At 39.8% G+C, this 24,491-nt stretch overlaps 1 protein-coding gene across 1 annotated transcript in view; it reads left to right on the top strand.

Annotated features, from left to right (window-relative positions):
• LOC126353956 (octopamine receptor Oamb-like) overlaps positions 1–23,335 on the top strand; it is a 333,664-nt gene extending 310,329 nt beyond the window's left edge. The window contains exons 7-8 of the mRNA XM_050003260.1: positions 6,652–6,717; positions 22,125–23,335. Coding sequence (XP_049859217.1) covers positions 6,652–6,688 — 37 coding nt within the window. The 3' untranslated portion in view covers positions 6,689–6,717; positions 22,125–23,335. The remainder of the gene's footprint in view (positions 1–6,651; positions 6,718–22,124) is intronic.
• Positions 23,336–24,491: the final 1,156 nt, after the last annotated feature.

The raw sequence follows: 24,491 nt of genomic DNA, 5'->3' as shown, positions 1-24,491 counted from the left end.
TGACAGGCTCGTTCACCAGACTTGGATAAACATTTCGAAAGAATGAGGAGCGAAATATTACTTGCCTAGATTCGAAGCCTTGGTGAACTGCCAGAAGAAGTGAAGGAAGGCCGAGGAAGCGATGGGTGCCGTAACAGGCTGTTGACTCTGATGCTGAATAAGCGTTTAAAGAGATTATACAGCTATGTTATTCAGTCTCGAATCCCCCCGCAGGACAGAAGCAATGCACGCAATCATCTGCGTCTAGACTAAATTCTGTATGCAAGTGTGAGAAAGTGATATAAACGTTTCTGTAGCGTGTATCTCAGGCGAGACACGGCAACCATGCAAATACTTTACTCGTAAGAAGCTGCAGTTTAAGAGATAAGTCAGGAAGAATCACTGTCCAAAGAAGTGGGATACAGTATTACTGAGGTATGACGAGATACGATTGAAGTTCTCTGAGGCTATAGATACAGCAATTAGGAATAGCTCAGTAGGCAGATCATTTGAAGAAGAATGGACATCTCTAAAAAGGGCAATCACATACAGAAGTTGGAAAGGAAAACATAGGTACAAAGAAGTTAACTGCGAATAAACCATACTTCAGTTGATTGATGAATGAATTAAGTACAAAAATATGCAGGGAAATTCAAGAATACAGAAATACAAGTTACTGAGAAATAAAATAAAAAGTAATTACATGAAAGCTAAGACGAATGGCTACATGAAAAACGTGAATGAATCGAAAAAGAAGTGATTGTCGGAAGAACTGATTCAGCACACAGTAAAGTCCAAATAACCTTCATTGAAGTTAAAAGCATGGGTGGTAACATTAAGAGTGCAACGGGAATTGTACTGTTAAATGCAGAGGAGAGAGCGGATAGTAGGTGGAAAGAGTACATTGAAGGCCTCTATGACGGGGAGATTTGTCTGATGTGACAGAAGGAGAAACAGGAGTCGATTTAGAAGGGATGGGGGATACAGTATTAGAATCAGAATTTCAAAGAGCTTTGGAGGACTTAAGATGAAATAAGGCAGACGGGTTACACAACATTCCATTAGAGCTTCTAAAATCATTGGGGGACATGGCAAAAAATAGCCATTTAGTTTGGTGGGTAGAATGTATGAATCAGGCCAAATAACATCTGACTTTCGGAAAATATCATCTACACAATTCCGAAGACTGCATGCGATGAGAAGTTCGAGAATTATCGCAGTATAAAGTGTTTAGATTAAAAAGGGTGTAAGACAGGGATGCAGTCTTTCACCCCTTACTGTTCAAACTGCATATTGAAGAAGAAATGATGGAAATGAAACAAAGGTTTAGGAGGGGGATTAAAATTCAGAGTGAAAGGATATCAGTGATAAGATTAGCTGATGACATTGCTATCCTAAGGGAAAAAATTACAGGATCTTTTGAATGGGATGAACAGTCTAATGATTGCAGAATATGGACTGAGAGTAAGTCGAAGAAAGACGAAAGTAATGAGAAGTAGCGGAAATGGGAACAGAGATGGGAACGAAGTAGATGAAGTTAAGGAATTCTGCTACCTAGGCATCAGAATAGCCGATAACGGATGGAGCAAGGCGGACATTAAAAAAACGCTAGCACTGGCAAAAAAAGCATTCCTGACCGAGACAAGTCTACTAGTATCAAACATAGGCCTTAATTTGAGAAAGACATTTCTGAAAATGTACGTTTGGAGCACAGCATTGTATGGCAGTGAAACATGGACTGTGGGAAAATCGGAACGGAAGAGAATCTAAGCAATTTGAGATCTGCTGCTACAGGCCAATGTTGAAAATTAGGTGGACTGATTAGGTTAGGAGTTAAAAAGATTCTGCCCAGAATCTTAGGGGAAACAAATATGTGGAAAACACTGACAAGAAGAAGAGACAGGATGATAGGACATCTGTTAAGACATCAGAGAATGACTTCCATGCTACTAGAGAGAGCTGTAGAGGTAAAGAAAATGGATCTGAGCACTATGGGACTTAACTTCTGAGGTCATCAGTCCCCTAGAAATTAGAAATACTTAAACCTAACTAACGTAAGGACATTACACACACACACACCCATGCCCGAGGCAGGATTCAAACATGCGACCGTAGCGGTCGCTCGGTTCCAGACTGTAGCGCCTAGAACCACTCGGCCACAGCGGTCGGCAGTAGAGTTCAAAAACTGTAGAGGAAGACAGAGAATGGAATAGATGCAGCAAATAACTGAGGTCGTAGGTTGCAAGTGCTACTCTGAGATGAAGAGGTGACACAGGAACACAGGAGAGAAATTCGTGGCGGACTGCATGAAACCAAGACCAACTGCTTAAAAAAAAAAAAAAAAAAAAAAAAAAAAAAAAACAACAACTAGGAAACATCCTCAAAACAGTATCTATGTTAGCCGGCTCGTCGACACCTCGTCTTTAAAACGCCGGGCCGATTCGACCCGGGGCCGGCCAGTCTCCACGTCCTGAATGCACTCGTGCTAGTACACACGTTTCACGGGCGAGTACAGTGACACGCAAAACAAGGAAATTCTAATGCTTGAGGTGACGATGATCCTGAAGGAGGCGACAGTAATTATTACCAACTCTCACTTTACGACATTCTACTAAGAGATGTTTCAAAATAGACTGTCTTTTCTTTTAAACTACGCCGTATTCTGACACTTGTCGCCTGCTCAGTAGCATTTCATTTCATTTATTATTAATAAGGAAGGAGCTTATGACTGATGGTGGCCTTTGTTTACAACCGAAATGAAAAGTATAGTAACCCTCAATGCTACGACACGTAACCATAACAGCCAAGTTGTTTCGAAGAAGTTATTTATCTAGGGAAACGAAAACTACCTTCCGCCGGTCTCGTGGCGGTGGCGACCTTCTCCAGATCTGCGCGCTGATTCCGTTTCTGGCATTATTTATAGGATTAGCCATGAATCAGCAACCCAGGCCGGCGTCCGTGGCCAAATGGCGGGGCAATTTAGCCGCGGGGCTGCGTCCGCCGACGTCATTGATCAGAGCCCTGTATCTGTCACGGCGCCTAACCGCCGACTTTTTTCGTGGGTGGCCGTCGAGTTCTCGTTATGTGCACAAAACAGACATACAAAACGACTGGTTTATCAAACACAGAAAAAGGTATACCTCCGAAATGAGGCCAACTGAAACGTTGTACAAAGGCAAAAACGATTCCTGCGCTCTAAACAGTTTTCGTCGTCCGGCAACTTCCAGGTTTAAAGAGGAGGTAGAACAATGCCAGCATATACGATCAGTTGATTCCTGAGTGCGGTACACTATTTATCATTAAAATTGGAACACCGTGAAGGCTACATGAAACAAAAGTGAAACTATCACGAAATGTCCAACATTTAAACCACTGGGGATTATAGTCTATCTGGAAGGACCAACCCATTATTTTGACGGATGCAGTGCTATTTGACTTTTTTGAAACAGTAAACAAATTTTTATGGATACTAATTTGCTTCCAACTATTTATAAAGTTTACGAGGACATAATTTTACTTTTCTTTGAAGAATTACATGGTATAATGAACATTTTATATCGGAGTAGACAACATTCCATTGGAACTGCTGACAGCCTTGGGAGAGCCAGCCCTGACAGAACTCTACCGTCTGGTGAGTAAGATGTATGAAACAGGTGAAATACCCTCAGACTTCAAGAAGAATATAATAATTCGAATCACAAAGAAAGCAGGTGTTGACAGATGTGAAAATTACCGAACTATCAGTTCAATAAGTCACAGCTGCAAAATACTAAAGGGAATTCTTTACAGACGAATGGAAAAACTGGTAGAAGACAACCTCGGGGAAGGTCAGTTTGGATCCCGTAGAAATGCTGAAAGACTTGACGCAATACTGACCCTACGACTTATCTTAGAAGAAAGATCAAGAAAAGGCAAACCTACGTTTCTAGCATTTGTAGACTTAGAGAAAGCTTTTGATAATGTTGACTGGAATACTCTTTCAAATACGGAAGGTGGCAGTGGTAAAATACAGGGAGCGAAAGGCTATTTACAATTTGTACAGAAACCAGATGGCAGTGATAAGAGTCGAGGGGCATGAAAGGGAAGCAGTGGTTGGGAAGGGAGAGAGACAGGGTTGTAGCCTCTCCCCGATGTTATTCAATATGCGTATTGAGCAAGCATTAAAGGAAACAAAAGAAAAGTTCGGAGTAGGTATTAAAGTCCATGGAGAAGAAATAAAAACTTTTAGGTTCGCCGATGACATTGTAATTTTGTCAGAGACAGCAAAGGACTTGGAAGAGCAGTTGAACGGAATGGATAGTGTTTTGAAAGGAGGATATATGATGAACATCAACAAAAGCAAAACGAGGATAATGAAATGTTGTCGAATTGAGTTGAATGATGCTGAGGGAATTCGATTAGGATGTGAGACACTTAAAGTAGTAAAGGAGTTTTGCTATTTGGGGAGCAAAATAACTGATGATGGACGAAGTAGAGAGGATATAAAATGTAGACTGGCAATGGCAAGGAAAGCGTTTCTGAAGAAGAGAAATTTGTTAACATCGAGTAAAGATTTAAGTGTCAGGAAGTTTTTTCTGAAAGTATTTGTATGGAGTGTAGCCATGTATGGAAGTGAAACATGAACGATAAATAGTTTGGACAAGAAGAGAATAGAAGCTTTCGAAATGTGGTGCTACAGAAGAATGCTGAAGATTAGATGGGTAGATCACATAACTAATGAGAAAGTATTGAATAGGATTGGGGAGAAGAGAGGTTTGTGGCACAACTTGACCAGAAGAAGGGATCGGTCGGTAGGACATGTTCTGAGACATAAAGGGATCACCAATTTAGTATTGGAGGGCAGCGTGGAGGGTAAAAATCGTAGAGGGAGACCAAGAGATGAATACACCAAGCAGATTCAGAAGAATGTAGGTTGCAGTGGGTACTGGGAGATTAAGAAACTTGCACAGGATAGAGTAGCATGGAGAGCTGCATCAAACCAGTCTCAGGACTGAAGACCACAACAACAACAATTAATCCAAACAAATGTGATAGTAAAATGTGAAATGTGTACCTTCCCTAAGCAGAAATATTTGTTTGAAGATACAATTTTGAATAGCAGAATATACACTGAGGTGACACCTCCTAACATCGTGTCGGACCTTGTTATGTCCTGCGCAGTGCAACAACTCGTCGTGGCACGGGCTGAACAAGTCATTTGGAAGTCTCTCGCAGAAATACTGGCCCATGACGCCATTATGCCGTCCATAATTGTGAAAGTGTTGCCAGTGCAGCCTACACATACAGACTGGTATCTGCACGCTCAGTCTTACCACCACCCGGAGCAGCAGAGCTCGCTCATCCGTTCTTTGGCAGTCCGTGCGCAAAGCCTAAGTGACGCTCAAAACATAACACCTGAACTTTAAACGCTACAGCCGTAATTCGATCCACGCCGCCTTGTCGACGAATGCAAGTAAGCAAGATAAGCAAGAAGTTCTATTCTGCAAGCAAGATATAGACAAACTGCAGCCAGCAGTGCGCTTACCTTATGTGAAAAATGTTATTGACCAAACAGGCAAACACCCTCGTCGTGTTGGGGTACAGACTGTCTTCTTTAGTGGTCTCAGGATCCAGGACGTACTAACTCCACTAAGGAGAATGTAAATTCATTACACACGGCAGGCGTGTACAAGGTGGAATGCGAATGTGGAGCCGCGCTGAGTGGGCGCGTTGTTTGAGGCGCCGTGTCACGGATTAAGCGGCCCCTCCCGCCGGAGGTTCGTTCTCCCTCGGGCATGGCTGTGTGTGTTTTTCTTAGTTTAATTTAGCTTCAGTAGTGTTAACACTAGGGACCGATGAACTCAGCAGTTTGGCCCCTCAGAACTTCACGCACTAGAATGTGGAGATCCATACATCGGTGAGACTGGCAGGCCAATAGCAACGCGCATTGGGGAACACGAGCTCTATATTCGTCTATGGCAATACAACAAATCTGCAGTGGCAGAACATCAGCAAGATTGCGGAAAAGAAATAATATTCAGCCAAGCCTGTGTGTTGGCCAAGGAGACGATTATGAAAAAATGCAAAATCAGAGAGACCATCCAAATACTTAAACACCCTAAGAGCGTTAATGGAGAGGCTTACCCCATTTTGGCTGCCCACAATCAGAGCCCACCCAACAGACTGCACTGTCAACACGAGGCGCGAGCCCTACCGGCGAGTAACTGCCGCCGTGTGGCCGACCTCTAGCACCTGGTAAACGGGAGCCAACTTCTCATTCGCCGGTGACAACCAATCACGGCACATAATACAAGAGCCAAGAGACAAAAGCGGTTACGCTCTCCCTCCACCGCAGTAACATATTAAAATAAAGTTCCCTCTCCTTCTTTCTTAAGTGGCCAATGAAATGAACTACGTTTTTAAAATTATGACGGAATGGCATGCGCAGTGAACAGCAATAACAAAACATACGGGACATTGCATAGCTAGAACGCACCAGTAGACCCAGAAGAAAGCCGCTGTAACCTTGGCCGAAACGTTGGGTATCTTCAGTATGACGAGGTTCCATATGCAGTAAACGTGTATGTTGACTGACTCTGGCTACGGAAGTCTATGTAATTATATAAGGCAACATTGTCGCATAATGTGTATTAGCTCTTGCAGAAAGAAATTTGTGGGTTTCTTCTGTTTCAGATGGTGCGATTGTGGCGCGGACTGTCTAACCAGATGAGCTCTACGTCACGCACATTACGATAACAGGTACGTAGTGACTACTCGTGATTTCAAGAAAGAGGGAATAGTGATGTTTCCTTTTCGAAAGTATCAATTGCGAATTCTGGTTTCAAGGTGGTGGCAGCTAGTGATGTATAGGATGGTTGTAATTAAACTTTCGTTTTCTGAGATGGCCACCATGAGAAACGAGTGATCATAGGACACTGAAACTTCGTGGAAGCATTTGAAAAGACATATGAGTGGGAAAGAAACGAATAGGCCATTGAAAGAAACCCATTTTAAGTTCCACATAAGAGGGCCACATTTTTAACTTGGAAACCATGTTTACGTCCCCAGGTTAAAAACGTTGGTCTCTGTGACGAGCATCTGAGTTGACAACGTCATGGAACCGCATTAGAGGCACCATTTCATAATTTTCACAACACTTTTCGAATGGTGAACCATGGAACGTTGCTTGCACTGCTTGTAGATCGCACATAGCGCCCATCATTCTCTGCCATGACAACAGTATCTTCATCAACAATTTGTCGCGCAAGACTTTCGGGCTTCCCCAGAAATAATTCCCAAATAGCCAGTTAATTCGAACTTCCGAATCATATTCTACAATTTGGTGAGGAAAGTGGACGTCTCCGTATTAATTTAATATGGATATTCATATTATTTTGATAAAATAGCTTTACGAGTAAAGCTCTGCTCAACATGTCCAGGTCCATGTCAGCATCTGTGATTGACAGTGACGCTTATGTTTCAACACTACGGCTCCGTACTACTAAGGGCGCCTAAGGCATGACATTAATCCGTCCACATCTGTTCAAGTAGCTAAATTTTAATTATAACCACCCACTTCTCAGCATCTACTGTGTTTGACGATTTTGACGTCCTCTGATTACAAAACTGCTATTCGTACTCAATCTTTCTCTTTACTACAGACAAGTAACTTACATCAGCAGTTATAATTTGTGCAGTGATATAACGCCCACCCAGATTACGTTGTACCTCCGTTACGCCTTTTCCTATTCAGAATACGTAAAAATTCAGTGGACTGAGTTTTCGTGCATGGCTGTGCTGGTGGTGGTGAGCTTCCCGATTAGGAAAACTGAGGTTGGTTGTTGTGTCTGTGGATTGTGAGGTCAAGGTAATTTAACTTTTTGTTTTTCTTACCTGGTTGAATTTTACTTTCGGATGGACTGTGTTTACGTCATTGTGGAGTTGTTAGATGCAGCTGGGTATATAATCTAGAAGGCTTTTGATATCATCTTGATAGTGATTCAAGGTACTATCCTGTATTGTTGTTTCTCACTATACTTTCAGTTACTTTGTTCTCAATGTTATTGAGGAAGATGTTGGCGAGAAATCCATTGAGTGGTGACCCCAAGGGGAGTTCATCTTTCTGTGAGTGTTCATTATTTCTTTTAGGTGATCCTTTCAAAAGTCTTTTTAATCTTCTGATTGTTATTTCATGATGCTGATGGTTTCTATCATCGTAATATTGGTGTAGATGGATGTGATGTTGGTTTGCTGTTGTGAGTATGTTGATGTGTTGTTTGTGTATACTTAATATTCCTGCAAGTATGTATGTGTTTTACGCATTTGGATAGGTGGAATACGGATGCACTTCTGAATTTACAACTGGATGTATCGATTTTTCGTGCCCGTGGGATTTTGGTACTCTGTTTAGGTGGGTACCTTAGAGTTCTTTTGTTTCAGCCATTCATTTTCTGTTTTTTCAGTATGTGTCAGATATTTTTTAGAAGCAGCTGCTTATTTGTTTCTTATTTTTCTGTTGGCTCATATTTATTTTTACTTTATCGCCGTTTTCAGGAAAACTTAAGGTTTTGTTTTTGTATTTCTACTGCTTCGTTATGACCATAGAGCTGCCTTTGTCTGCTTTTGTGATGAGAACTTTACTGTTTCTAAGTTTATTCATAATACTTCTGAATGTTTTTTTCACCTTCTGTTTTTTGTTCCTGACCAAATGTTACTGTATTTTTCCTAGTATTTTCTAAGTTACTCTACAACTAACTTCCCTGCGTCCTCATAGAACTTCAAGTTATTCCGTTGTAGTTTTATTATGTATTCACTTTCTGTGATAAAATTGTCCATTGTTTTGTGTGTATTGATTCTGCGAACCTTGTGTTTAGGTCCGTTATCATGCAGATTTGCTTCTTGGTTCGCGAGTTATATGCTAGTAAGGTAGACCAAACGTTTACACAGTAGAATGTGTGATTTGTTTGCCTCTTGTTCCTATATTTATGGTAATAGTTTGCTTAAAATGTTTGTTTACTTCTTCTTGTTGTTTTTTCCCATTATAATTTTATTAGTGTTTCTGTAGTCTGTTTGACAGTATTCATCATTTCATTAAATATTTCAGAGATTTTCATGCGACTTTCTAGTTCTAGATGAATTTTGAGTAGTTCGGCATTGAGTTCCTGTTTCATGGGATCTACACATTTAATTTCCTGATTCAGACAGCCAATTTAGCCTTTCTTGCTTGGTATAAAATGGGCAGCAGCTGACACACTGTTTTCATTTGCTTGTATAAATTTGGGTGTTACATGATGTACGAGAGAGATAATGTAAAAGAGAGCAATAATTTGCTACGTTACAAGGGGTTATGATGTGCTTGGTGCACAATACTGCAATTATCCCTTGTGGACGTCATACGCGGTCATCGTGTGGAACATGACTGCTCTCACGTTCACATGCAGTGCAACACTGGACCACTGCCTCAGCCGAATGACCCACCAACCTGCATGTTGCACAATTCGACGAGCTGGTCAAATGGAGGCCCACGGTTAAGCACCTTTCAAACTGTCACATGGCGATAATGTGCTGTCTCTCACGACGGTCCGATAACTTCAAGTTCCTTATATACGTTACCAGGATGGGTAACAACACTAAAAACGAACAACACTCTTGAACTCTGGTGGCCGCCCTACCGGTCATACAGAACGGCATACTCACCAGTGGTATGCATGCATATCTGACCTCGTCTTCTGGGTGCTTCACTTTTCTTGTCATGTAGTGAACATTTTATAACACAGGAATGAGGCGCAGAGGCAACTAATGTTATAGATGAATATTAGTGGCAAAGACACAGCCATAAGGTTCGTAATTGACTGTGGCTTAGCAATTACTTCAAAGGAAGAATTTTGAAAATATTCGACGATGTATTGAATGAAATGCCATAATCTTTTTTCTGCGCCTGACTAAAATCAAAATATTATTTTGTAAAATATGGTCTTTAACTCTCTGCTTACCAGAAAACCCATATAGTGTTTCCTATCAGTTTAGCTTTTCAGGCCAGTGTTGCTGAAACTGACATAAATTGACACTATTGTGACTACCTATGAGCTGAATGACTTTTCAGGCATAAGTTCTTTGTATGTTTAAAGTTAAAATAAGTTTGTATATTTAAAGTTTACATTTTAAACACAATTTTTATACTTTTACTGGTATCTTTTATTCTTGCTGAAAATGTGGTCAGGGTCTACAGATAATAAGAAAATGTTTTGAGCATACACGTTTGGCGCCTTTATAACAAGTAACTTGACTTTTTCTATCGTTCTTCTCTACACAATATGCACATCTCCTCCTTTTCTAACCCTGCTGGTTTCACTGCCCTTCCTTCATCCGGTGCTACTAATGAATTCATTGACTTCTCTACGCAAGCTAGCTGCTTTCCTTAATTGATGATGGAAATCAGAGGTCTCCTTTTTATTGGTAGCCAGTATCATCCAAATTATGTATGCATTCATTACGCTTATCGATCATGTTGAAGAAAACCACCAACAGTCAACGCCTTGTTTTTCTCTTCAAATTGTAGCATCACTTCTTCTGGTCCATGGTATTAACGCCGCACTTTCTGGCTTTGGATCTCATTATATCTTCGGGCTTCTTTACTCGTGATGGTAACACCGTTGGTTGGAGATGAAGAGAGGTAAGGACGGTAACAACTTTTTCTTAGGAAGATAAGATGCTGCCGTCACATCTGATTGAAAACCAAGTAACGTAGAGTTTACTTCACGTCCTTTAGATGTAATAAAATAGGCAGGTAGTTCACCTTTGTTTTTTCGGATAGTACCATCTAGTGTCAGATCTTTTGGCAACAAATAATGAGCTATATTAAAAATCAAAACATGTAAGAAAATTGTCACAGGTAATATTACGCCCAGACTTTCCAAGTTCAATCACCATACTTCTCACAACGTTCTCCCCAAGTTTCTTCTTACTTCCCCATTTCAATTTAATCTTCGAGCAGCAGGTTTTTGCGTTGTCACAAACTGCCCAGAACTTTATTCTGTGTCTACTATCTTGTGATGGGATGTAGTGTCGAATGGTAGGCGACCTCGAAGTGTGACCAACTGCTCATCCACTGTAACGCACCATCCCTGAATGTAGGCATCCTTAAGGGTAATTTCACACATCTCAAAAACTTCTCTGATCGGTTCCAATTTGTCACTTGACCTCTGTTCACGCCGCGCTGGGCTGCTGCAATATCAAATAGCAACATCCTCAGAATTGCATGGAAGCGGCTGCGAGACATAATTTCATTGAACAGTGGTCGGCCTTTGCCATCATTCCAAAGCGGACTGATATCTTTATTGCTTGGCTAGTAAACGCCTGTCAGGCTCAGAAGACCAAGAGAATTTCTCATTTTATACATATCTATATCCTCCCACCCCTCATAAAGTATTCGACTTTCCTTGATGGTCCACATACACACTTTTACAATGAGTGGTACCCGAAAGAACAACATAAACAAGATGCTTCCTTATTACAGTCCCTGATCGATAATCTTATAGGTCTCTGGTCGTCTTTCAATACACACCGTTATACTCCTCCTATCAGGAATTCCAATTTGAGGAAGCATGGCCCATATTTCATTCCCATTAAGAGAAAAATGTAAGTCACACTCAGCGAAATTTGCTCTAAAATGTTCTTCTCATCTCCGTAAGGGGATTCTTCATGATCAGCTTCGTCTAATTCTGAGTTGTCGTCGACCTGTACCTCTTTTTTTTTAATAACATTTCCATTCCAAATGGTACCAGGACATTAAAGCTAATAGTTACAATGGGTAAACTTGAAGAATGGAATAGTATATGTGGAAAAAACCAAAACTTAGTCTTGTGGATGCATTAGCTATTTAAGTTTATTGTTTATTAGTTCAAAATTAACTGTAGAATTTAATAAGGCCAACTCGATATTTAACAATCTGCTGCACTAGCTCTAAAGGGATCAATACTCGCGAAAAATATATTGGTATGCAATCTAAACAGTAATATTACGCTTCTCTCTGTACTGTGGGCTAGGAAACTCATATAAATAACCTCACAATATCAATCAGCCACTCCCTCCGTTGTAACCCAACGGGAACCTTGTCACTATTCTTAATCACTGAAGGTACAAAGAGAAGGATAATTTACATGCAGCTTAAGGTTTATTTTTCGCTTTAAATGTGTCATTCATTTGAGCGTTGTACACCGTATAAAATATCTTATAGACTAAAACAGTGTGGCACAGCGTGATTTCAAACTAAAAGTATCCTTCCTAGAAGCAATTCTCTTCCTGATCTGAACGTATACCACAAGGATCCACAAAAAGGATTTGAAGTTCACAAAATAGTTGTAGGACCATCGTCATGTAGGACATGCGCTTTGTATTATTCATTGTCAATGATGAGGAGGTACACAATTACAGGTAAGAAGTGTTAACGGAAAATTACTACAAGACTTAAGAAAATTACGCAATACTAGTAAATTGCCAGAAAAGGTTTGAAATTAAGAAGAAGGGGTTTTGTAGTGAAAATAGTAAGTACTGAGCGTCCCCTACAGTAATCAGTCTGCAATCTATATGTGGTTGCTCTGTGCGTAGTATATGCTCAAATAAATAGATTCCTCGTCATCGTCTGCATTTGAATTTAGCATTGGCAACAATGCAAAGTATTCTGATGGAAGTTAATTACTAGTCTGTATATTAAGCACAATGCACATAGCAACTCTAACAGCCTACTATAAAATTGTTGAATGAAATTTCATGAGGCATAGCTCGGTTTTAATGATCCTAAGAATAAATAATATGAGCCTTCATAGAGGCCACAAATCTAATTTTTACATTCTGAGTACAGCCTCGTTAAAAATTTTGCTTATGTTGGAACTCAGGTTCAATTTTCTTGATTTCACGAACGCTCTTGCTATGTCAGAATGAATAGTTTGAAGCTGACCCAACCCGCCAAAGAGGACCTAAAAATAAATGTATCTACAAATTCGGTATGTACCAGAATCATTGTCAGTTTTCACAACTGATACACTTCACTCTTCTTGAAATTTTACAGGCTTCTGTTACAACATACGGTGTCTTTTCCCCATACTTACCTTTTCAGCACTGTTGGTAAACAATGATGTTTTTGGTGCACACATCTCTTTAAAAGCACGACGCACATCCTGAATGAAACTTTCCCATGGTGTAAAAACCTATCTTTCGCTTTTCTTATACACAGTGAACGGAACAGAGAATCCGGTTATATTTTAAACATAATCATTTCGTCTCGTCCTACATGGCTACACAGACTCATTAGTTCTATTTATTGTCTGTCCTCTCACGCACAGCTCCCTTAAGCACGTGAAACAGATTTCTAGAATCAGTTTTTGGGGGATCAGTAAACATTAGTTTCCTTAAGAGGTACAAGACAAATCTTTATTTCAAAAACCAATTACAATCTTAGTAGACTCGTTTCTAATGAATAAACGAGAATAAACTCATTAATTCAAACGGAAGGCAGCGATGCTTTCACCAGCTGCTGGCGGCTCCATTACTCAGACGTGCTGGGGGATGTTTGCGAAGGGTAATCAACACTGCTACAAAAATTTCATATGCTAAAGAGAATTGGAGTAAATTTATGTCTCACCGTCTCGAAGTACCTTCCTCATCAATCAGCTACGAGTAGATCACTTCAGATGAATCGTTAGGTCGTACATCTCCAAGCACAATAAGCACTTAGTTTAACGACCATCATGTCGATTCCTACAACAAATCAAAATGATGTATCTTCAACTAAGGTCCACGTTCAGCTCATGTTCGATTCGGAATTCTGTGCTGGTGTGAATGATGCGCTAGAGAATACTGAACTTGGGATAAACTAATTTCATACAAAGATGCAAATTTCCTTTAGTGTCATTAAAGCCTCATTTCTCTGTCATAACATCTTTGATGAATGTGCGTGATACACTGTCATGCAGTCACCTAAGCATTTCACTGCATTTTATGCAACATCGTGTTAAACAATGTCACGTTTTCTTGTGTAATACAATCTCCTTCTTTTTCTGACTATGTACTTCGAATATTCTGAATATCTCAGTTGCCCCGGCAATCATATTTGGAAATTAACTTCTCTCGTAAATATCCAATGCAGAGTTATTTCGTTCACTGGTGTTAATCGATTGTTGGAATGTACAAAACCTTTATGACGGCACGAAAAACTGTCTCTGGAGTCATTAATGATTAATTCCCTATTTCGCAGTATCGACTAGAAAACCGTCTGAAATTAATGTATCTTTTTGATAAGGAATTTTAGTATATATTTTAGAGTCGGCCTTGCTTGTGCTTGTCGACCGTATTTAGATTAAGGACACATTGCAACGCAATATTTACGTTGCTTATTGTCAGCGTGCCACACTAAAAATTTTCATCCCTGACAGTTGTTGCTTTATAAGCTTATACTGTATTTAATTTAATAATCTCGATACAATTACTCATTTGATGACATAGATAGTTCCTCAAAATGTGTGAAATCGCAGTCTCGACAACAAATAATGATTTTTACTAGAAACTAATGTTACTGTCATATAAAATCTATGCACTTGAAAATAAATATCACGATTCGATCATGAGAGATTTGAATGAATGAGTAAAGTTGGTTTCTTTTCTAATTTAGTTTTCGCTCTTTTCCCCTTACTTTTAAGCAGTTGTTTCTGGAATGGAGCAAGCTGCTACCTGGGTAAAAGTCAGCAGTGTTCACAGTGCAGGAAAGAAAACCATCGTCCGTCACTACCATCGTAACTCATCTTCGATTCTTGTTGTTCCCGTGTTATTTTCTACTTTCTTTTAAATTCTTATTTTTCTCCATCAGTTGACAATACTATAAAGCGCCCGATTACAATGCTAGTCTTCAGTATAATATGCGATTTTTAATGTTACTTCAGTTACAATCGGCTTTTGATTGTTATCCCAATAATTACATAAATTAATGCATATCACCTACACATGCTCATGTTAGCTGCGATACCAATACGTGATATGTGACAAAACAAATGAGAAACAGAGTACGTATAACAATGTCATCACCACAAGGTCCTGTGCTCACTGCTGAACGTTGTGACCAAACGTATCCATTCTCTATGGTTACCATCTACTTTTAGAGCGTGCTGAAGAGGTAGTTTGTAGATTATTTGATCTGTCCACCTGCTCGCTGGTGTTCCCCTCAGTCTCTTTCTCTCGATCTTTCCTTCCACGATTATTTCCTTTAGATTTTCTGCATATTTTCTCACAAAATTGCCAAAGAACTACAGAATGTTTTGGTTGAAACGAAAAGAAGGGCGCCCGGAGTTATTAAGTACGTCAATAATTGACACATTTGTTCTTCTTTCGGTTCATTTTATGCACACTATCCTGCGCCTGCATCAGAGCTCAAATGCATCAATATGCTGCTTGTCTCTGGCCTTTAGGTCCCTGTTTCTTAAATGTATTAAGACAACGGAAAACAAAAGTGTTTCAACAAGCCGGATGTTTGCCATGTTCGCCATCACTCTGTCCTGTCAGATCTAGGCGCCTCTAGAGCGATGAGTCTTCTCATCGTATCTTCACAGCTTCCCATGTCCCAGATGGTTGACCCAAGATAGATGAAAGAATGTACAACTTCCATTTCCTTTTACCAATCTGCGTTAGGACTTTGCCTAGACAGATGTCTAATCCACATGATAGACTATTGCTCTTTTTATTTGTTAGGTGCTCAACCACTTCAATTTCGATTCTGGCTAAAAGTGCAATATCATACGGAAATCGGAGGTTATTACTAGTTCTTCCAATAACTGAGATGTTTTTAGTCCAGCCATTAAGAGCATTTGTAGTGACATGTTGTGCATAGAAGTTGTGTAGTTGAGGTGACACAACACAACCCTGTCTGACAACTTTTGATATACTAAAGATATGAAACAAGCCGCGAAGTGATTATTGTATAGATTTCTGATCAGTGCTGTCAAGTATGGTGAGACAACGAAATCTGTTAGCGCCTGCCACAACTTTTTCCTGGCACACAGTCAAAGGCTTTCCTGTAGTCAAGGAAGCAGAAGAAGACAGGAACAGAGAACTGTTACGATTTCTCGATTATTTGTTGTATCTTGAGAATCTGTTCACGAGTTCTTTTCGTTCAAGGAAACCTGCTTGCTCTATCGATATGTGTGGACGGCTTTAAACGCTGGTTCAACATGTAGAACAATATTTTGTTAGCATGGGATATGAAAGTAATAGCTCGGTGGTTGGAGCTGTTCCAGATTGACCCTACCTTATGTAGAGGGATGAAGAGAGACTTCCACCAATCTTACGGCCACTACCCAGTTTCCCATATTCTTGCACACAATGAACCTAACACGTCAGCAAATTGCTGCCCCATTTCTCTGATGATCTTCCCGTACATACTGTCTAGACTAGGCGACATATAGTTTCTCAGATGATCAATGGCTTTCTCTACCTCTCTGTGTATGATTGTAAGTTCTAATGTTAGTTCTGATTGACTGTCCGTATTGTTTTTAATTCCAGATTATAACTTTACACAGTACCATCGACGTCTCAGCCGAGAACCATATTTACTCAGTATTGTTTGCACCTTGCAACAGTGTCTTCCTTGTCTCCGATAGGATTGCCAGCCCCATCGTCTACCAACGGCACACGAGGCTTAAATTCACCGGTGACGATGTTCAGTTTCTTGAAGTGCTCATACACTTGGTTTTGATTATGATGATGACCTAACTTATCACAGAAACCGTTAATGAATTTTGATCTGTCCTTTCTACAGTACGGCTTTAAACGCTGGTTCAAGATGTAGAGCAAAATTTTGGTAGCGTGGGATATGAAAGCAATATTTCTGTAGTTGGAGCAGTTGTATTTATTTCCACAGACCCTTATTTATGTCTTGATCCCATATATCGCGGATACAAGTTTTCTTCGGATTGGTTCTCTCTTTAATTAATTGCACTGCGGACTGTGATATCCAAGCATGTTTAGTACTTAATGGTCGTTCTGATGTTGGAGAGGCGAAGAAACGACGTCCTTCATTCGATCCCGTGTTTGTGATTCTGGTGCTTCCTTATCAAGACTGATGTGGAGTTCTGGTCTTGCAAGCTCACCAGATTCACGAAGAGCTTCCTTGTTTATGAGACTTAGCTGCCTTTCTCCTCTTTTATTGGCGGATTTCACCTTAATCTGCATTTTCATGGACACCAGAATGTGATCAGTTTCACCGTCAGCTCCAGGAAAGATCTTACTGTCGAATATTAAAGTCTTCGCGCTAGGATGATGTCAGTCTCGTTTCTTATACAACCACTGGGTGACATCCAAGTTCACAGTTGTCTTGGCGTAACATAATGTTGCAGACAGTCGTGACGTTACACAGAAATCTAGTAAGTACCTGCCTGGTTCATTTATCTCGCCGAGATCATAAGATACAATCACAGATTGTAAGTGGGTGTCTTGGCTGTATCTCTAATTTCAGAATTGAAGTCTCCTTGAACTGTCAGTTGTTGCTTATTACGGATCTTACGAAGGACTTGTTCCAGTTGTTAATAGAACTCGTCTGTCTCCTCATCTGATGCTGCGATTGTAGGGGCAAAGATCCGAAGGATATTGAGTTCATAGGAGAAACTTTCAGTTTAATAGACATTATCCTGCCATGGACGGGCTCATAGCCGATAACACAGCTTTTCAATTTTCGGGGAACAACTGTAGCAACATCGTTTCTGCTTTGGTCACTGCTCCGTTGAATGTACACATTGTTCCTTCCTTGGGTCATGAAGTGGGCACTTCTTCTCCCGTGAGTCTCACTAAGCCCAAGACTATCACGGTCATTTCTTTTCTGCTGTGGAAAGGAAAGGTTTACACGCACAAGCCATGTTGCAATCGAAATGCTCTCCGTTCACCGACTGTTTCCCACTTGTTTTGGTTACCCATCCCTCCGCTGAGTTGTTCGACGTAACAGGAGCACCACGTTAGGTAGGAAACTGGCTAAGAGAACTCACTTGCTGAGTTCATGTAATCGCGTATCGCACTCATTTTTTCTTGCCAGTCTCATGACGTTCACAGAGACTCCTCCTTATTATAAAGTAAAGAAATATTTTTCTACAGTAATGTATTGTTTTAATTCTTTCGTGACTTCAGAGGAATTTTGTGTATGTGTCTGATAGACTAATGATCATAACTTGCGTTTCCTATCGTTATGATAAATGATTATCAATTTTGCTTGTTCATTATGTCTGTATATATTTGCTTCTTTTTAATTTTCCTTCAATTTCGAGTCCTTGCTGTGAAACTTTAATTCTCCTATAAGTCAAATATTACTAACCATAGCAGGAGTTCCCAGATGGGGGCACGCATACCACAGGTGATGAAACGTGGGGACGTTTCAGATGGTACGCGTGCAAGTAAACAAAACGCATACTGATACAAGTAAAATTATTTTACCGTGTAACTTTACTTTTAAAGTAAAATGACAGCGAAAAAAGTGATCGATAAAATCAGGGTTTGTGTAATGTTGAAATGGATTTACCGCAGAATGTTTGCTTTGGATTATATACAGGACGCGGTCGGGTCGGATTATACCCTTCCCATCCCTCCCTTCATTTGTCTTCGCTACCTTGGCCAGAATGATTCAACTTTTTTTTTTTTAGTTTGGCGGTATATTGTTCGGGTCTTGTCGGCGGTTATTCGAATATTTTTGTGTTGTTTTGAAACTGCCCGCATCTTTTGCGCCGAACCGATGTTGGCGCTGCAGCCATTGCTCACTGAACGGTTTGATGTTGCTACTGTCGCTTTGTTGGCCGCTGCTTCAAATGGTATCATGATACGAAGAAACATTGCTTTTGGAACAGGAGTACGCGTTTTACAGCGAGCTTATTCTTGACTACAATGATTCTGATGTGGAGTTATACTTGATTGTGTGACTTACTCGTGATTGTGTTTTATGTTAACTATAAAGCTATTTTTAACCCAGAAAGTTCGTTGTACCTCCAGGAATCAGTTAAAGAACCTAAACCAACATCTAAACGCCAGTCTGACGAAAACTACTTACGCTTTGGCCTTACAGTAAAGGCCGGTACAGTGACCAGTGGTAGCCCAATCCCCCAATGCGTTAGTTTTTTTTAACGCTTTCAAATCAAAGCATGAAGCCTTCTTTCTTGAACTATCGTCTAAGCCCTATGTCTCTGAGTTATTTGGTAAACCTATTGACATTTTTCAAAGAAAATCTCCGATTGGTAAAAATGAGTCCCAATGCTTGGCAAATTTTAATAACACCGATACTGACTTGATAAGAGAGTCACGTGTGGCTGGTTTTAGAATTACAAAGGAAGGAAAACCTCACAATTTTGTGAGTTTCTCTTACCGCCCTCGGCTATAGAGGTGGTGTATGCAGTTTTGGCCGAAAAACGGCCATATAGAAATAAAGCTCTGTCATGCAACAACACGGTAAAAAGGAGAGCTGAATTCACTCTTCAAATATTGAAGAAACGTTGTTATTATAGCTGCAAAAGCGTATTTATTTCGCTCTTCAAACAGCCGAGAGTATAGAATCACAAATATGGTGCAGCTACTCGTTCTTGTACATTTTGACATTATGAAGATATGAGACAAGAGGTTTTTTTTTACTTTGGAGACCACTTGAGTCAAAAGAAAACATTTTCAGTATGTAGGTATTTATTGACAGAAATGTGTTGCTATTTGTACAGGTGGGGCAAAACGCATTGCGTGGTACTTAATAGGGCTGGATGCAAAAGTGAAGAAAGTAACATATCAACTGTATAACACACGGAGAAGCATTGGCTTCTAAGAATAGGCTAGAAACTCCTCATTTTGTTTTGACAGAGGCTGTAACGGTTATAAACTTCATCAAGGCAAGAGCTGTAAACTCTCGGTCATTGACGCTGTTGTGTGAAGCTACGGTAGATTTAAAAGTTAGCTTCATACTCTAGTAAAATGGCTCTCTCATGGCAAGATTTTGAATCGAATATTACCTGAGGTACGAAGTTTTTACGTTTTTTTTATGTTTCTCAGTGACAAGAACAAAGACATGCAGAATTCTATCTCTGATTAGTGGTTACTGTGATTCGCCTATGTAGTTGATATCCTCAACAGGCTTCAGAGTCTGAATATGGGCCTACAAGGGCGAGGCACAACAGCTTTCTTAGCTGGTAACAAAGTATCGTCTTCCAAAAGAAAGTTGACTCTTTTTAGTTCACTGCTACTAAACAATAACTTTTTCAGTTCCCTACTATTACATAATTTTTGTAAGACATTGAACTAGTTACCACGAAAGATATAGTTCTAGACATTATTTTACATTTAGGGATCCTTCAAGAAAGTTTCGAAGAGCACTTTCCCGAAGATTACACAAAAACAATACGGCTTGATATGAAATTCATTTTCAGGAAAAGTAGCGGAAGAAGCATCACGAAAGAAACTTCCATCGACATAACTAGCGACAGCTCAATGGAAGATGCTTTTAAAAAGAAAACTCAGCTTTCTTTCTGTATGGGAACAAAAACGGAATGTCATTCTCTTTTCAAACAAGCAATCCGATTTTTGTTGCCATTTGTAACTATTTACGTGTGTTTTACATTAAAAATAAACACAGAGAGAGACTCAGCGTTGAAGAAAACTTTGGAGTTAATTTGAGCTCAGTCGAGCCAGACTTTGAAGCTCTGACTACAAACTGCAACATACTGCGCAGTAAAACATGTAGCTGTTCTTTCGTCAAATCTAAATTTGAAAATTAATTAATAACTGATCTTGAAGTCTGATTTACCGTAAAAGTTTGATTAGATTCTGAATTATTTTGCTTTTAGTACTCTAATTTATTGTACTCCACGCTCAGTTTAGAAATCTCTTAGACACCTGGTTTATATTACTTATGATGTAAAATTTAATAAATATTTTAAATATTTCTCACCTTATACGTTGAATATTGTGTTAGAACCTCCTAAATTTAATTTGACATTATTTTCCACAAGTAAGTGCCTCTTGTGAACATGAAAGACAACGTAAAAAGTGCTTCCACGAAACCTTATTGCTTGTATGTGTCACATTTCTGTCGTGTGTAGTAGCTGATCAGCACGACGCAAAATTCATATATGTGTTGTCATCACTGAGGAAATTGGTGAAAATTATTCCCCGGATTTGTTTCTCATCCCTGCACCTGTACTCATCCACCTTCACGGTTTGCTAAATACAAACACGCTGTAGTGGTACGCCGAAATTTCTAAGAAGTGTCCAGTGGTACACAGTGACAAAAAGTCTGGCAACCCCCTATATGTATTAATACCTTATTTCACGAATCTGAAATGTGTTTTCGTATAATTCAAGGCTTTTGACAGCGGTAATCAATTTAGTTTAATGTGAACCCGTGTTAGCATAAACCAGCTTTTAATCTAAATATTGCTGCTTTTGTGATGAATAAGATCATAAAACAATGCGGATAATAACATCGAAACTTTAAATAGACTGCAGTGCAACAATCAAATGGTTCAAATGGCTCTGAGCACTATGGGACTTAACATCTGTGGTCATCAGTCCCCTAGAACTTAGAACTACTTAAACCTATCTAACCTAAGGACATCACACACATCCATGCACGGGGCAGGATTCGAACCTGCGACCGTAGCAGTCGCGCAGTTCCAGACTGAAGCGCCTAGAACCACTCGGCCACAACAGCCGGCTAGTGCAACAATCGCAGTCCTGTACTTTGATTTGTAAATATGCAGTTGTTTTAATTAGAAGCAACCTTATTCATCGTTTGCTTTGTATTAAACGATGTGACTCATATTCCACTACTGTCCTATATTTCAATAACTGTTATCGCTTAACTCTTCTTCCAGCGCTATATCGTAAGTCATCAAAAGAGAACCTGTTTGCTCCCCTCTGTTACCCTGGTCATTAGTATTGTTTTTCACTTAATACTGCTATATATATACAACACCAAAGAGTCTTCAAAGCTTTGTAGAGCTCTCCAAATTCTGTAACTGTGTCTGGAATAGCCTGTCTAAAATTTCCTTCTGTAAAATTTTGAATATACTGATCTATAACCATCCATTTACACAATATATAACACCAAAAAATTCAAACCACGTTCTCAGTGTTACGACTAATTTATTTGTTGATTTTCTTTTTTTCAGACCAATAAGAAGAAACAAACTGACCAACTATACCAAGGAATTGTGCATCTTAAATAAGTAGAGTGTAAAACAAAAATTTTACAGTGATATGTGAAAAACAGAACAACCTGTCTCACCTTCTGTACAATGTGTGTAATCGTAGTTAGCCCTTGCAGCATACATGTGTTTTTTCAAATAAGAAATATTTTTGTGGATAATTAATGACAAATATTTATGTAATTGTGATGTTACAATTGTGTATTCTATTGGATAATGTGGCTTCATTCATGTTTGTGTACTCCAACGTTTCACATCTGTTTAGAAGCTTTACAAAATTCGCCACAATATTGAATCTAAAATGCAGACGCTAGAAAACAAGTGTAGGGTAAAAGCCGAGTCCAATATACGCCGTGGAGACACGCAACAAAAAACTCCTTAAATTCGCTAGTTTTCCTTACAGTCCAAGATGAACAATATTGTAGAGCAGGCATGAGCCTATGAAAAGGAACTGAAACTCGTCATATTGGTCCAAGACGTTTTTTCGTGTATTTAACTCCCGTTTCTATTGTGTGAACTGTTGTGAGTCTTCTCAGCCTGCCAGCGGTGTTCCGTGTTGTTATAGCCTGCACAACCGGAATTATCACTTCAGCCTGTGAATGTCACAACATTCCTGTATATAGTGAGATAAAATTTCTGTGAAAAGAGGAATAGTAACATCGTTGGTCACCTCTGCGTATATTGTCATTGCGCTTAAGGGATGAGTTCTCAGAAGGAATGATTATGCGTTTTCAAGCTATTAGTCAGTCATTATAAAAAAAGAGAGGAAGAAATATTTTACTTGTTACCAGAATTCAGCTGGATTCTTTGGAGCTGCAACGTGCAAAACCATATTTGGCTTTTAGACTGCGCAGTTTTAAGATCGCTTCCTAGTGTTCAAAATTTCAGGAAGCACAGGTTTTCAGCTTCAAAGAATCGGCGTATCTCTTACGGGTCAATTTCTCTCTCCAAAATGTAAAAATTATAAGTGTCCAAAATCTATAATATATTGTAAAATTTGTGTAAATATTGTTGTTGTTATTGTAATCGTTTCTTGCCACCTATCACATCGCCTGATGCATCAACTGAAATGTCTACATTCTGTGTATATAACACGCAACAATTAAAATTATAAACGGGTATTTATTATGAATGTAAAAGTCAACTATATAATAAATATGACTGCTGTAAATTTAGACCGCAGTTTTTTTGAGTGAGGAACTAAACAAAACTTTCAAAATACCTTTGATTTGAATGGTCATTGAATCTTTCCAAACAGTTGTTGTTTATGAATCTCTAATTACTTTCCAAAATAATTGCTGTAAACATTGTACATAGTAATATTAAGTCCATTAAAGTAGCATTTCCAGACGATATGTGGACTTAGTTTCCGGACAGCATAAACTACTGCGTGTTTACAAACTATGGCTTTCATCGAAAACTTATATTTGCTCACCCTGTAGTTCCCACGTCGAGTTCATCGGCTCCCCACTAGGAAGTAGATTATTTATTGAAGCTGCTCTACTTGAGTCCAAAGGTAAAACGGAAGAAATAGTTACAGTCTAGAAGAAGTTTATAGAAATTAGAGACTTTTGTAGTGGAACAGGGGAATCGTGGTTTTGTCAGGTACCCCGTCGATTAGACATACTGCAGTTGTGTTGGCACAATCAGCTCCCAGGTTCGCATGTCGGCTATGAAGTACGGAGAAGGCACAGAACACGGCAAGCAACCTTTGCAGACAAATAACAATGGCTAGTAAGCCATGGTGAGGCAGACACACGCCATCAGCGCTAGGGCAGGTGGGGCAACGCAAAGTTAGCCGCAACATCGTCGTCTGCTGAAGCTTGTGCAGTTTAAAGCGAGGGGCGTGGCTCAGGGCAATGAGCACGCAGAGTTGAACCAGCGACCCCACCGTGGTCTGCAGCGGCGACGGGCAGCGGAAGTAGTGTGTGTCCACAGAAGGTAGAAGGCGACAAACCACGTGGTCCGACCCAGTGGTGAATCCTGGACTCCCGGTTAGGTGGCCTGGAATCCGCAGCAGTCAATCACTGGGTGGCGCCCGTCTGAAAGGTACCAGTCCGACACACTGCAGCATCAGGTCTATACGCAGCCTGCAGCAGCTAGCAGAGGTGGCGTCTAGCAGTGGCATCTACACGGGTAAGCTAAACGTAAGGATGAAAGTAACTTTCTCATGACGTGTCACTCCCAAGAAACGTAACGCAATAAAACTTGGAGCACACTTTGGAAGAACTGCTGTGGTATAATATACTATTGTGTAGTATAGAAGGTAAGCAAAGACTATAATTATACTGACTCCAATAAGATTAATGATGGTTCACTTGACATGAAAAA

The sequence above is a fragment of the Schistocerca gregaria genome, chromosome 3 (genome assembly GCF_023897955.1).
Source record: "Schistocerca gregaria isolate iqSchGreg1 chromosome 3, iqSchGreg1.2, whole genome shotgun sequence".
NCBI lineage: Eukaryota > Metazoa > Arthropoda > Insecta > Orthoptera > Acrididae > Schistocerca > Schistocerca gregaria.
This window is presented reverse-complemented; position numbering and strand designations above follow the sequence as displayed.